Here is a 15,659-nt window from a genome sequence, read left to right on the forward strand (position 1 = left end):
TGAAACTTCAAATATTAATGAAGTTATAAGTTAAATAGTGGAAAGCAAAACATATTTTTTTTAAAAATTTTATTAAATAAAAACTTATTATATAAGAACGTAATTATATTTTAGCTTCGATTTACTGATATTTGTAATTTTGTGTACATGAAGAAAAAGCATGTAAAAATCGTGTTATATAAAGTTTGCTTTATTTTTAGTGTATGATAACTTCATTAAACTCACCCAATTAATTTTGTAGAGCAAACTTCTGCAAGTCCAGTATCTCCCTCTTTCTGACTGCAGTTGAATTTGAAACTCATTCAATTCCTTGTTTGAAACAAGAAATCCACCTCTATTACTTCTGTGACTATGAGGTAATCCTAACAATTGTGCCAATGAATACACACACTCTCTCTATGTATCTCTAATTCGGTTGTTTTACTATTTGTGATTGGGAGGGCAGTCGGCAGCCGGAGGTTCTGTGGGCACAGCGGTCGGACAAGGTGTACCTGACCGTATCAGTTCCCGACGCCAAAGACATCTCCGTCAAATGCGAAGCCGACGGCCTCTTCACTTTCTCCGCCGTCGGGGTCAATGGCGACCCCTTCAACTTCACTCTTCAACTCTATGGCAACATTTCCCCTCAGGTATCGCTACTTTGCCCCTCCCAATTATCCAATTAAATTTGTACACACCATTTATCTAGGGCTAATTAATTCCCGGAACCCTAGGAAATTATAAGAAGAGCCCCTCGATTTTGATTATTTCGAAATTACATGTTCATGAAATCAAGAAACATGAAAATGAGACATGATTGATTGATGAATTGAGAAAAATTGCTATTGTTTACCGAATTGTGTGTTTTTCCTTGCTTATGATGCCTCTTTGGTAAAGAATGTTCTGTTTGGAAGTGCATCAGTAGAGCTTCATAGACAGTAATCCCATGGACTCAAAAAGGTTGTTATTGGTTAGTCGAGATGAGATTCGCATGGATATTGAGTTAGGTCAGATGGGTTGCACATTTAAATTTTATACTGCTGGTTGTGGTCCCACATTTGGTTTGGGACTTAAAAAAAGAGTATTTGATGCCATGAAAAACATATTGCCTGTATGTTTTTCACAAGGTTTTGTAGTTTATACTGAAATGCCGGTGCATAAGAAAAAGAAATGTTTGTTAATAATTAAGGAGAAGACCCTTATATTAAGTTCATAAATATGAACCTGGAAAAGGCGAATTTTATCCAGAGGCCAACCACTTCGGAGGTGGTCATCACAGTTAAATGATCTGATGCCATAGTCGGAGGAGAACAACACTTCTACATATTAGCTATATTTCTCCTCAGTGTAGCTTGTTATTTATTTTTGCTTTTGCTTGTGTGTACTGTATTCTCAGCCTCTTGGTGTTAAGATTTTTGGAGAAAGTACATATTCTCCGGTTGTGTTCCATCCATTATTCCATTTTTGCGTGTGCGTGCGTGTGTGTTTTATTGCAGGGATGCAAGACAAAAACTGGTTTGAGGAATATACTATGCTCTATTCTGAAAGAACCGAAGGGTTGGTGGAAAAGGCTACTGAAATCTGAAGGAAAACCTGCTCCATACATTAAGGTTGATTGGAATAAATGGTGCGATGAGGATGATGAAGAATCTGACTGTGAGTTCATGCTACATAACATTGATGTTTTAGGTTAATAGGTTTCAAATTTTCATTTAAATTTGAGCTTGATGCATCCCACTTTTCTTTCTGAGTCATGGATTGACAAGTTAACATTCTATAGATATTTTTAACATTTTCTCACTTCTACGCATGCTGCATTATGTCACACATGAAGTAGATGAACTAGTGAAAGCGTTAATATTTGTATTGATAGGGAGACCAAATATGATACTTATCCACATCCTACATTCCGTTTAAGTCTCTTGACTGGGGAAGATTGTATGTGTTTAGTTTTTCCCCTAAAATTCTTCTTGACTATCTTCGAAAAATTTCTGATACATGAGGTATATTTATGATCGCCAACTAGTATATATAATATACAACTAGATGATGGTCTCGATTATTGTTTTCGCTTCCGTTGTCTTTTCCTTCACTACATTTTCCAATATGCTTTGCTCATGTTATAGAATATTATAATGCATGGATTCATTGCAAAGACCGTTCAAGTTGTTTTATGGGTTGGTATTCTTCGCAATTGACTCTCACTTTTTTAATACTTGCAGCAAATCTGGCTTCTGATGATGACACTGTGGTAGTAAACTGAAGCCCCCTTTCATGGTCAATTATTTTAAAGCTGATAATGGCATAGATCATTTGTGTCTCTAACATGGGTTCTTGTTTTCCAGTATACTGGTGAAAACGAAGAGAGCAGCGATGATGAAGGAATGCTTTGTGAGTTAAATCTCCTTTACTCGCTCATCTACATACATCACTATTTTGGCACTTCTCTTTTAGTGTGATTATTTCTCATCCCATAAATGAAAAATGAAGTGCTACTTAGTTGTTCTATGGTGCTTCTTGCATTTATGTATGTCCAGACCAAAATTTGTAGTGTTGAACGAAGATTAAAACTCAAGCAATTTTGACATATACAGGGCTTTGTACGCTTATTTTGTTTTTGATGGTGCAGATCTTCCTGACTTGGAGAAAGCTAGGGGTAGCATCTCCTGAAATCCACATATCATCTTTTGGCACCAAGAAATCTTCTAGAGTTATCGCCATTAGAAATATGCAGTCATTTCGATATCGAGATGGCATTGTTGTGTAGACTTTGATCTCAATCACAATGTAGTGAGAAATTTTATGTCATCGAACATTTGGTACTGAAAAGATGATCACTGAATTTCTGCTTGAATTTTTTTGAGGCAGTACTTGTTCGTGCCATTCTCATTTGGTGCTTTCTTGAACTAATCTTATCATATAATTTGGCAGTGCTGCAGCCAAATCTGAAGCCATAGTCCCAGAAAGATCAACAAGAAATTGGCAGTGATGAACTTATGAATTTGACTTATACTCTCGGCTATCAAATGGATTAGTAGTAGTAATAGTATAATTTTTAACATTATATTTTCTACCTTAAATACCTTTTTGTTTTCCTAACTTAAAAAATCCTTGTTATATCATGACAATCTTTCTGAATATTGTTTCTTTTTTTACTGAATATTGTTTTTTATGATTACAAGTTTTTTACTGAAAGTCTGCAACTGGATACATCAGACATTTCGTCACAAACATATACAGTATTATAATGTATACATGCATTAACATGAACCGTAGAGAAAGGGACAGATAAAAACAGAATATACAGATAGTAGCCATTAAAGAAAATATGTGTTTGACACATTCTGAGCAGTTCCACTATTAAAATGGAGATGAATGGGCCAAGCTTAGGTAGGATTCCAGGAGACCACCACTTAAACTAACAACATCATTTGATCAGGTAAGAAGAATTCTATACTTATGTTATGCTGATGTGATGCCAGGTCATGCATCCTTTGTTTCTTTTCTGGATCTCAATATCTATGACATACTATCAATATTTCAACCTACATGAAATAATAAAGAGCCAATTAAGCTAAAAGAACTCAGGCAAATTGTAAAAAAAAATAAAGCTTTGGTCAATGGTCAATCTCACAATTTTTAAAAATGACCAATTAACTTTAACAATTTTCTTTTTTGTTATATGGTGAAAAAATTATGTCTGAATTTATTGACGTAACATGTGCAGGTACCAAATGAAATGATCGTAGTAGTATAGTTTACAAAGTCGGACTTTTTATCCACATACTAGCATTTTTTTGTTTGTCATATCATACATAATTTCTCTCAAATATGATAATTGAAAATATCAAAATTATACACGAATAAGAGTCCCGTTTTTCCATTTTGGTCCGTCCACGAATAAGAGTCCCGGTTCATAATTACCATAAATGGTAAAGAGACCCCACATTCCACTAACTCATTCCACTCACATATCATTTAAAACTAATATATACAAGTGGGACCCCTATTCCACTAACTTTCTTCCACCCACTATTTTTAACATTTCTTAAAATCCGTGCCATTTAGAAATGAGACTCTTAATTGTGGATGGAGGGATTATAATCGATCATTTTTTAAAATTGTGAGACTGACCACCAAATTTATTGGTTTTTCTAGCCGTTTGCCCAAGAACTAACTACTACTAGTAGTACTTGTAAAAGATAGAAAAAGTCGTACTACTATTCTTATTAGCTCATCTCTTTATTTCATTACCAATAGTATGTTTAGTTGCGAATTGGCTTAACCATGAACTGCAACCAAAGTTATTCTTGGATTAAAATACACTTTTAACTCAATAAGAACGCCATACGTATTGAGGTGAGTTTTCAATCAATAAAATTGGAATTTCTTAAAATGTGTCGATATATGAATAGTTCGTTATCGATGGTACAATTTTTGTTGTTATTCCTTGAGATCGTAAACACTATAAGCACAATGAAAAAGTCTTCATTTGTGTGTTGTGATGCCAATTAACTAGTTCCAGCTGCTTAATGGATATACGGATCGTTTGTTTTAAACAACACAATCAATAACATCAGCAAACAAATCCTATTTTCGGTTTTTGTTCTAATTTTAGCTTTAGCTTTTTTGTCCACAATCTCGCATATCTTGCATACTTTGCTGCAATCATAAGAATTGTATCTTGTGTTAACAAAGCAACAACATATAATAAAAAATAGAATCACCAATAAAATACTATACTCTCCCAAGAAAAGAGATGAGCGAAACGAAAACGACATCAACTCAATAATAATAGAAAATAGGTTGGTGGATGGAATTTAGCCAAGTCGGACACGAGATAGAACAAGTCCTCCTTGATTTAAACTCCACCAAGTGTCACCACCTTGTTTTGGCCGGCCTCCACCCCCCATATATATCACTCTCCTCCAAAATCCACCACCTGAACACTCAAAAATATGGATAGGCTAATCAGCTTGGAGCCGTCGAATGTGGTGACGGTCCGCATAGAGCCCGGTAGCAAGTGCTCCGGCTCCATCACCCTCCGCAACGTCATGTACACCATGCCCGTCGCCTTCCGCCTCCACCCCACCAACAAATCCCGCTACACCGTCTCCCCTCAGTCCGGGATCATCCTCCCCCTCACCACCCTCACCCTCGACATCACCTACCTCCCTCCCCCCTCCCTCCCCCACCGCTTCCCCCACTGCGACGACACCTTCGTCCTCCAAAGTGTCGTCGCCCCTGGGGCCGGCGTTAAGAACCCCTCCTCCACATACGACGCCGTTCCCAACGACTGGTTTACTAATAAGAAGAAGCAGGTGTATTCCGATAGCGGGATTCGCATCATGTTTGTGGGGTCCACTGTGCTGACTCACCTCGTTGCTAAGGGTTGTATGGATGAGATCAGAGAGGTGCTTGAGAAGAGCGATCCGACGTGGAAGTCTGCGGACGCCGTTGATGGCGAGGGGCAGCCCCTGCTGCACCTCGCCATCGCGCAGTGCCGCGCTGACTTGGTGCAGCTTCTGCTGGAGTTCGACCCTGACGTGGAGGCGCGGGGCCGGTCAGGGTCGAGTCCGCTGGAAGCTGCCGCGGCAGCAGGGGAGGCTCTCATTGTGGAGCTTCTACTCGCGCGTGGGGCGAATACGGAGAGATCTGAGTTGTCGAATTGGGGGCCGATCCATCTCGCGGCAGCGAATGGCCACGCGGATGTGATGCGGCATCTCCTTCTCAAGGGGGCGGATCCGAATTCGGTGACCAAGGACGGGCGCGTGGCGCTCCATTTGGCGGTGGAGGAGAGGCGGAGGGACTGCGTCCGCCTGCTGCTGGCGAGCGCGTCCGTCCGCCCTGACGCGCGCAGCGCCCGCGACGGGGAGACCCCGCTGCACGTGGCAGCAGGGCTGGGGGACGAGCAGATGGTGAAGCTGCTGCTCCACAAGGGGGCGAACAAGGACGTCCGGAGCAGGGCGGGGAAGACGGCGTACGACCTGGCGGCGGAGGGCGGGCACGCCAGGCTGTACGACGCGCTGCGGCTGGGGGACAGCCTGTGCGCGGCGGCGAGGAAGGGCGACGCGCGGATGGTGGCGCGTCTGATCGAGAACGGGGCGGCGGTGAACGGGCGGGACCAGAACGGGTGGACGGCGCTGCACCGGGCGGCGTTCAAGGGGCGGGTGGACGTGGCGAGGGCGGTGGTGGAGAAGGGCGTTGATGTGGACGCCAAGGACGGGGAAGGGTACACCGCGCTCCACTGCGCGGTGGAGTCGGGGCACGTGGAGGTGATCGAGATGCTGGTGAAGAAAGGGGCGGACGTCGAGGCCAAGACGGGCAAGGGCGTCACGGCGCTGCAGATTGCGCAGTCGCTCAATTACTCCGGGATTGTGAGGCTGCTGGCGCGTGGGGCGCCGTCGGATCGGAGTGTGGATGCGTTTGCCAAGGTTAGAGAGATGGACGTAGGAGCCGCGAAGAAGAAGGCCGCGGGTGCTTATGGCGGGAGAGTGAGGCGGAGTAGCTTCGATCGCGCTGCTCCGGTGGCGGTGGTGTAGGACATGGATGGAATTCTTTTTGCCTCATTCTATACGGAGAGAGATGTTGAGAGTTCAAGGTTGATTGTAACATTGTATTGATTCGAGTTGTAAAGTTTGGATATGTGAGTAGACTTGTGATTCTAGGCATATTGTATAATTACTATACCTCTTTGCAATTGGTGCAATGATATAGAAAAAATGGAGATCATTGATGTAATTTTTACGTTGTACTTGTGCTTCTTTCCCTATGAAATTAATTGAACTATACCGATGCTTCAAAGTTGTGGGAAAAATAAACAAGATCTTTGGTCGATCCCCATTCTTTTGTAGGAATGCATGAAATTAATTTCTACGTGAACACACAAAATTATTAATATTGCGCTAAGAGACAAATTCTATGAAAAAAGGACAAATTCATAGATTATGGATTACTCTACTAAGCAAAATGATGCATCATTGTCACTCTTCGATCACTAAAATATTATCCATGTTGTCGTTACAATAAACTTTTTGTTAGGAATATTCGCAATTTTTGTTTTCCTAGTAAGATTGTAAAGACGCTGATTTTTTCTAGGGACGAGTACACCAATGCTAACTAGAGTACAAAACAAGTAGTAGAATATTGTTTTAAAAAGGGAGGGGATGTGACACTCTTGTTCTGCTTTTCTTAGTAATTGGCTTTTATAAACTCTCTCGTTTAATTGGATAAATTGCCAATTGCCACTAAATTTTTTCCTAACAATACTCTAGCATTCATAATTGTTTCAATTTCAAAAGTTAATCACTGAATCTCGTTCATAAGTTAGAGCCTTAATATTAATGTAACAAGTTTGCATGGATATTTGGAAGAAAATGTCTCGATTTAATATGCATTTTAACACTAAAGTATGGTCACAACGGGATAGGGCTATTCTTTTATATTGGGCCATTGGTCTTTAAACATTATAACAGGCGTATGAATTTATTTAGCCTTTTCAGGTTCTGTTCATCGTTCCTATATTACTTAACATAACCTCGTACTTGAAGACTTGAATTAATAATATATATAATGATCATAGGTATATACTAATATTGTACATTTAATAATAATCATATATACTAAAATTCTTTAAATTTCAGCCGTACGTGATTCTCATATACGGAAATTGACAAATGGAGTACTTGCATAATTCAGTGATGCGGTTATTGCTGTAAAATTTTCACTAGTATTTGATCGTACTTAGAATCTGTAATGTTACTTAGATTTTGATCTAGGATTGTTTACCTTTCTCTTGTCAAGTGTATTTTTTGAATCAACAAATTTTGAGTTTTATCAAAGTTTTGCTTTCAATATTTTTAATCAATGAAGGTAGTCATATCTTTGTTTCACATTGCCGCATCAGACAGCCGAATTGCAATAAATCATATATTAGTAATAAGTACACACAACCATTATACTATATGATAGTAACATAGTAGTATTACTATGATATACTCCCTCTATCCCAAGAAAGATGACTCATTCTTTGGGCGGCACATATTTTTATACATCTTTATTTTATGTGTTAATTGGAGAGAGTATAGTAAGAGAGAGAATAAAGTAGAAATAAATGTACATCTATTTTTAGTAATGAGTTATCTTGTTTGGTACAAACAAAAAAGGAAAGTGAGTCATCTTTAATGGGACGGAGGGAGTACTACTCTTAATTCCTACTCCCTCCGTCCATAATTTAAAATCTCTCTTTGACTCGGTGCGAGTTTTAAGAAAAGTGAAAGAAAATGGATTGAAAAAATTAGCAAAATGTGAGTCTCACTTTATATAATGAAGATTTTATAATAGAATGTGAGAGTGATGAGCTAGTGGAAAGTGCGATTCATTTATCAAATATGAAAAAAATAAGCGTGGACATTATTTTGTTGATGGACCCAAATACCATGTGGACATTATTTCGTGGCAGAGGGAATATTATTTCGTGGGTTTAAAATCAAAACTCTTGATCGTCTGGATAGTAGTTGAAATTTGTTCGTGGTACTTAGGTTTATACTTAATTGTCTCTGTGGGATACGATATACTCTTGTTTGCTGTTTGCTACGATAACTCCATACACTTGCGGGTATTATTTGGATAAAATAAAGTTGAATCAGTGTACAAGTGGATTATTGTATATTCTGCCCACCACGCCATGTATTTGTTCTAAGCTTTTGTGTTGTCGCGTTATCGGGTTGGCAAAATTCAATCCATAACTAATAGGTAGCCCACTTGCCTTATTTGGATATACGAACGTGACAAGTCGAAACAACTAGTTTAGCTCATTACTCTACTAAAAGCATATAAAATCAGAGATTAAAAGGAAGCACTTAAACAAGAGAACAAAGAAGTAAGTTGTGGAAAGAGATGAAGAAATATGCAGAATTCAAGGATCTGATGCACAACTCATGGCCTAAACCAATTGAAGTTAAATTATCATTTAAAGTCTCCAGAATTGTTGAATCAATCACAAATATGACTTTAACCATTTCCCAAGGTGAGAAATCCGCAGATTAAGTGTAACAATTGAAGTCCCCTTCTAATTCTTAGACTTAACTCCCAAAAGATCGATTAGACTAGCAATCTCACTCAGAATCTCAACTCTCCCGAGTTTTATTGAATAAATGTGTGAATTATTCCTCTTTCAAGATTAATTATTTCACCTCCCGATTACTCTAAGAAACCCTAATACTACCAATTGGTGATCAAACAATCGACAGGAAAAGGCGCATGAATAAATCAAACAATTACAAGAGCTAGATAAAAACGAAGTCAAATGGATTAAAACTATGAATTAATTCATCTTTACCAAGAATTCTATATGAGAAGTTTAGCTACTCATATTCATGAAGAAAACAAGTCTAAACTAAGGAAAACAATAGAAATCATGATATGGAGTACAATTGGCGGAGGAATTGAAGCTTGAATCTTCAATCTTCTTCCAAGAGTGCTTCAGAGAGAGAGAGAGTGTGTGTGTAGGCGGCAGTAAAGTGTATGTTTCGATAACCTAGATCTGTTCTCTTATCCCCCTTCTTCTAAAAATCGCGTTTTTCAAAAAGAAAATCGCCAATGATACGTATAGTAATTGGCTGGAAATAACCATGTAAACTCCAAAACATATAGTAATTGGCTGGAAATAACCATTTTGAGCACAAAAACTCAACAAATAAGCACATCAACATACCAATCACGACACTAATATACGAGTTTGTTATACACATATATAATACTCCTTCCACTCTTAAAAAATAGACTAGTTTATCATTTTGAGTCGTCTCCCAAAATTAAATTAAGTCTAAAGATAAAAAATTTATAATACTATTAATAATGTGGATCCACAATCCATAAACATTATTTCCACTACCTTTTTTCTCTTGCTTACTTTTTCTCACATCTATCGTATATTACCAATTACACATTAAAACTTGTTATTTACAAATTTATCATTTTATAAGGATGAAGATTGGAGGGAGTACAATCTTAAATTGATACATGGTAACTATTATCAAATCTAGTCTATCCAATTTGAAAACAAACGACCAAGATCAATTTTCACGCAATGTCAACTAGCTGTTGTAACAATATATATTAGGAGTATCAGGAGTAAAATTTTGTTCGTTATAACTAACTTTTAAAAAATACCCTGAAAGCTTTGAACTCATATAGTATACAAAATGACTAAAAGACTCTTTTTGAATTAATTAATATAAAATATATTTCCATGCAGCACCACTAGATACCATCAGATCTGATGGCTAGGAAATGGTAATAGTTAACAATTAGCAATTGATCGCATATTCACCTTGATAAAAGGATGAGATTTCTATTTATTTACTTGTATATTTTACACACTGATTTACATGTCCTTTAATAGGTAAAACTATAGCTAAACATGGTAAGGATTCTCCTCCAATTATTCTCCAAATCACACGGTAATACCATAATCACATGATTCTTTTCTTGATTGCTACTTCACTAGTTGATTTCTTTCCAACACTCCCCCTCAAGTTAAGTAATGGGGTCACCCATTCTTAACTTGCTCAGTACTTCGCGGAAGCTTCTTGAATCCACAGCCTTAGTCAGAATATCGGCCAGCTGGTCTTCGGACCTCACAAACGGGAGCTCTACTATTTTAGCTTCTATGTTGTCTTTGATGAAGTGTCTATCCACCTCGACGTGTTTTGTCCTATCGTGGTGAACATGGTTTTCAGATATGCTGATCGCCGCTTTGTTATCACAGAACAACTTACACGATTTTTGTGATTTTAGGCTTAACTCTGTCATTAGCTTCTTCAGCCATAAAATCTCAGTCAAACCACTCTTGATTCCTCGAAACTCAGCTTCTGCACTAGATAAGGCAAAACCTTTTGTTTCTCGCTTCGCCACGTAACAAGATTACCTCCAACAAAAGTGAAGTACCCAGCAATTGATTTTCTGTCATTTGGATTTCCTGCCCAGTCAGCATCTGTGAAACCATGGATCTCCAAATGTCCATGATTCTCGAACATCACTCCATGTCCTGGCGTCCCCTTTAAGTACCTTACAATCCTAAGAGCTGCCTCCCAATGAGCTGCTTGAGGTGCGTGCATGAATTGGTTGACCACTCCAACAGCATATGCAACATCAGGTCTGGTATGGGAAGAGTAGATTAATTTCCCAAACAGACGCTGGTATCTCGTGCGATGAGTAGACTCAGCTCCTTCAACTATTTTCAAACTGTGATTCTGTGCCATAGGAGTACCAGCTGGTTTGTAGTCTAGCATTCCAGTTTCTACCAATAGATCAAGTACATATTTCCTTTGGCTGATAAAGATTCCCTTCTTCGACCTTAGTACTTCAATTCCCAGAAAGTATTTGAGTAGGCCAAGGTCCTTCATTTGGAATTCTGCAAAGAGATTCTTCTTCAACTGTTTGATCTCATCATCATCATCCCCTGTGAGAATCATATCATCTACATAAATGATCAAGCATGTAATTTTCCCTTCTCTCCTTTTTAGGAACAACGTGTGATCGGAGTTGCTTTGCTTGTACTCATACTTCTTCATTATCTCAGTGAACCTCCCAAACCATGCCCTAGGAGATTTCTTTAGCCCATACAATGTCTTCTTGAGTTTGCACACATTCTCTCCTTTAAATTCGCCCGAGAAGCCAGGCGGTGGCTCCATGTAGATTGGTTTGGATAGCTCCAATGTAAAAAGGCATTTGTCACATCAAATTGGTGTACTGGCCACTCCCTGGTTGCTGCTATGGAAAATAGTACTCGAATAGTACTCATTCTTGCCACTTGGGAGAAAGTCTTAGCATAGTCGACTCCATATGTCTGAGTGTATCCCTTGGCTACCAATCTCGCCTTATACCGTTCAATTGATCCATCTCGCCTCCTTTTGATAGTAAAGACCCATCTACAACCTACAGTCTTGGCTCCATCTGGTTTTAAGCACACTTCCCATGTCTTGTTTTTTATCAGGGCCCGCATCTCTACTAACATTGCCTCCATCCAGTGGGCAATTTTCATAGCTTCTTCTGCCGTTCGAGGGAGCTCTTCTTCTTAATAAAGAGAAGCTTCAAATGCCCTGACCATTTTAGTCAAGTTTGCTTTCGCCAGATTTTCCATAGGGTACCGACACCTTGAACCGATTCTTTCAGGACTATATCTTTTAGGAGGCTGATACGCTCGAATTTTGCACTATTTTAGGACCCTTATTTGGTCTGTTTTTAGTGTCTAAACCATGATTCATGTCTATATTTCGTATATTTTATCTATTTTGGTATTTTGACATGTTTTGTGAGAATTGTGCATATTTGAGCAAAAAAGATAGGAAAAAGTCAAAGATGGAATTCTGGCGCGTTCAAAGAAGCCCAGCGGGCCGCTGCGTGTGGCGCAGCGGCCGCAGGACCACAACGACTGCTGCGTTTGAAGCGGTCCGCTCCGGAAAGTTGTGCTGAAAAGTCTGAAGACGCCCAGCGACCGCTCGAAAGATCCCGTAGCCACTGGACTAATTTGCAGCGACCGCTACCCAAATCCACAGAGGCTTCGGACAATCCACAGCGACCGCTGGCCAAGGTGCAGCAGTCCGCTGCGAGAAGGAGGTGCACGAATTTAATTTGATTTTCTCCAGATTTTACCAAGATTAGCCCATCTTTTCCTTTCCTCCATAGGATTCGACTTACTCCCTATATATACCCCTTTAAACCTCTTCATTCAGACGACCTACACACTTTTTACTTCGCAATTCTAGAGCGAAAATATTTGAGAGTTCATCACTGTGCAAGAGGTTGAAGACGAAGTCAAGTGAAGATCAAGGCTACAGGATTCTACCTTTGGGTTTTATCCTTTAGTTCTTATGTTTACATTGTTTTCCCTTCAAACTATGTTTTTAGATTATTCTAGCATGTGTAACTAAATTCATAGGATTCTAGGGATGTGTTAGTAACATATTTTCGGTTTATACAATTCTGTTTTCTATTAAATATCCATTTTGTTTATACTTCGTTTCTTCCTTATGTTGTTCCATACTACCGCATGTTTGAGTGACACATTCGATGCTGATTTGCTATAACTTGCTACATAATCGTGAGAGGAGGTTGGCGAGTTAGATCCACTTAATAGACACTGCAATTAGCTTCCCTTAAAATGGCACTGTTAATTGAGAGTGAAGAATTTGCAAGGGTCTTAGGAGCTTCTAGGAGTTACATATCTAGGATTGACAACCCTAGTGTTAGTAATCTACGCTTGTACCGCATGGGCAGAACTTATGTGACTCGTCCTATCGAAGTATAAACTGTGCTAGGGTATTGTAGGAGGAATTTGTATAACCATAGTTGTGAACGCACATCCCTGGAATTCTCTTATCTCATTTATTCAATCTCTAGTTTGTGCTGCATTTATTTGTTTTCTACTTTCAATTTAATTGTTTTCACAAAATTCTCTGGTTCTCCAAATAGTAAAAGAGGCTTAGTAGAAGATAGCCAATTGGTGATCTTATTCCCCGTGTTCGACAACCCGGTACTGACCTTTAATTATACTAGATCTACCTTGTATACTTGCAGGTATTTTTAGTGCTAATAAATAGTGCATCAGAGCTAATAACTGACCTTTGGCAGGATATACAACCCAGTATCACCATCAATTGCTGCATTTTCCTCTTCTTCTGCACCAGGTTGGTTAGAGCTAATAACTGTATCATGTGAGCTAGATTCGGGAATTACCTCAGATATCACTGAAGAAAGATGTTCAGGCAATGGTGACCGAGGAGGCTCCACAGCGGACGTGATCTGCTTGGCGATGACACTCTCCCCCTGACTTGGAACACTCTCCCCCTGACCCCAAATGTGGGTGTGATAGAAATACTCACTTTCTAAGAAGTTACAGTTCATGGTTGTAATAATCTTCCTAGAAGACGGATGATAACACCAATACCCTTTCTGATTTAACCCATATCCCATAAAGACGCATTTAATAGCACATGCGGAGAAATTACTTCTTTCATGCTTGGGAACATGGACATAAACAGAGCAGCCAAAGATTTTCAGATGAATAGTCAGGGGTTCAGGAATATTTGTTGAGGCTGAAAGGATTTGCAAAGGAGGTTTCATACCTAAGATTTTTGTAGGTAGACGATTTATTAAATAAACTGCAGTGGCTACAGCTTCTGGCCAAAGAAATTTTGGAACATTTGAGTCAAAAAACAAAGCCCGAGTCATTTCCAAAATCAGTCTATTTTTTCATTCTGCTACTCCATTTTGTTCGGGAGTATAGGGGCAAGTCGTTTGATGAACCAATCCTTTACTCCGAAATTTTTTTGTCATCTCCTTATTAATAAATTCTCTACCATTATCAGACCTAAGAATTTTGATAGAGGTTTGAAACTGGGTCTGAATCATAGTAAAAAAGACGATAATTTTTTCGAAAACCTCAGATTTATTTTTTAAAAAATATACCCATGTTAATCTAGTGCAATCATCAACAAAAATCAAGAAATACTTGAAACCATGATCACCAGAAATGGGCGCTGGGCCCCACACATCAGCATGTACTAAGGAAAAAATATCCTTAACTCGAGTATCACTAGATTTAAAGGATTGTCTATGGTTTTTGGCCAAAACACACGACTCACAAGTAATATTCTCAAACTTAGAAAACTTAGGAAACAAAATTTTTAAATAACCCGATGATGGACGCCCCATTCGATGGTGCCACAACCAAGCTTCTCTATCCGCAGAGTCGTGAGCAAGCATCGCGGTGCCATCTTGTTGAGTAATCTCATCCACATAGTAAAGGCCTTGACGCTCAGTGCCACGCCCAATTATCCTCCTCGTCCTGATATCCTGTAATACACAAAAATTTGGGTGCATCAATAAAGTACAATTTAGCTCTTTAGTAACATGGTTAATGGACATGAGTTTATGAGACCGTTTTGGCACATAAAGTCAATTGGAGAGTTTTAAGGTGGGAGAAATCTCAATGGTCCCACTTCCACAAACAACAGTCAATTCCCCATCTGTAGTCTGTATCGAACTCTTTGTAGCCTCAGTAAATGCAGAAAAATCATTTTTACATACGACATTGTATCTGTGGCTCCACAATCAAATATGCATCCACTTTTCTTTGTGTCAGTTTTACTCTGGGCCATACATACTATAGAGATTTTTTCCAAGGGTGCAAAACGGTTTGGGCTTAAAAAAGATTTTGCAGGAAATATAGGGGTAGTTATTCGGATTTTATGAGGCTGGGGACCTATTTGCAAAATTCTAGGACTATTATGCATAGAATTAATAATGCAGGGACTAGCCTCATAATTCTTCACATTATCTTTTTTCTACTACTTGCAAATTTGAAGGATCATGGAGCAACTTCACATTATTAAATTGGGGATTAGGGGAGCCAATCCCTAATCCACCGTTACCTCCGAACCCTCTCCGTTCGGCGAATGCAGCTTCTCCAATCTGCTGGTCCGACTCGCCGCCTCGCTTGTCGCTGCCGCTGTCATGCTGTTGAGTGGCGTCACCCGATCTCCCTCGGGTATTGGCAGCCTCTCGGTTGCCGGCCGTGTCATGGAATAAGCCACCTCCTTCTCCGATTCCAACGGCAAGTCGTGCTTTCACCTTTTGCCCGTCATCCTACCATTCTGGGAACCCGACTATAAGGA

General features: G+C 39.3%; 2 protein-coding genes across 3 annotated transcripts; both read left to right on the forward strand.

Moving 5' to 3' along the window:
* The first annotated feature begins 215 nt into the window (after window positions 1-215).
* LOC125206533 (co-chaperone protein p23-2) lies at window positions 216-2,833 on the forward strand. Of its 2 annotated transcripts, none has more exons than XM_048105781.1 (6): window positions 216-356; window positions 446-629; window positions 1,476-1,635; window positions 2,202-2,230; window positions 2,325-2,370; window positions 2,609-2,833. In XM_048105781.1, exons 1-6 carry the CDS (start codon window positions 352-354, stop codon window positions 2,647-2,649), a joined length of 465 nt encoding a protein of 154 aa, XP_047961738.1. In that variant the 5' UTR covers window positions 216-351; the 3' UTR covers window positions 2,650-2,833. The 2 variants fall into 2 exon arrangements, with proteins under 2 accessions (XP_047961738.1, XP_047961744.1); XM_048105787.1 differs by having other exon boundaries at window positions 2,202-2,227.
* A 2,052-nt stretch (window positions 2,834-4,885) lies between these two features.
* Window positions 4,886-6,712, forward strand: LOC125202633 (protein VAPYRIN-like). Its single transcript, XM_048101079.1, has one exon. It carries the CDS (start codon window positions 4,938-4,940, stop codon window positions 6,519-6,521), a length of 1,584 nt encoding a protein of 527 aa, XP_047957036.1. The 5' UTR covers window positions 4,886-4,937; the 3' UTR covers window positions 6,522-6,712.
* The last annotated feature ends 8,947 nt before the right edge of the window (window positions 6,713-15,659 follow it).

Source organism: Salvia hispanica, chromosome 1 (assembly GCF_023119035.1).
Source record: "Salvia hispanica cultivar TCC Black 2014 chromosome 1, UniMelb_Shisp_WGS_1.0, whole genome shotgun sequence".
In the NCBI taxonomy this organism is placed as follows: Eukaryota; Viridiplantae; Streptophyta; class Magnoliopsida; order Lamiales; family Lamiaceae; genus Salvia; species Salvia hispanica.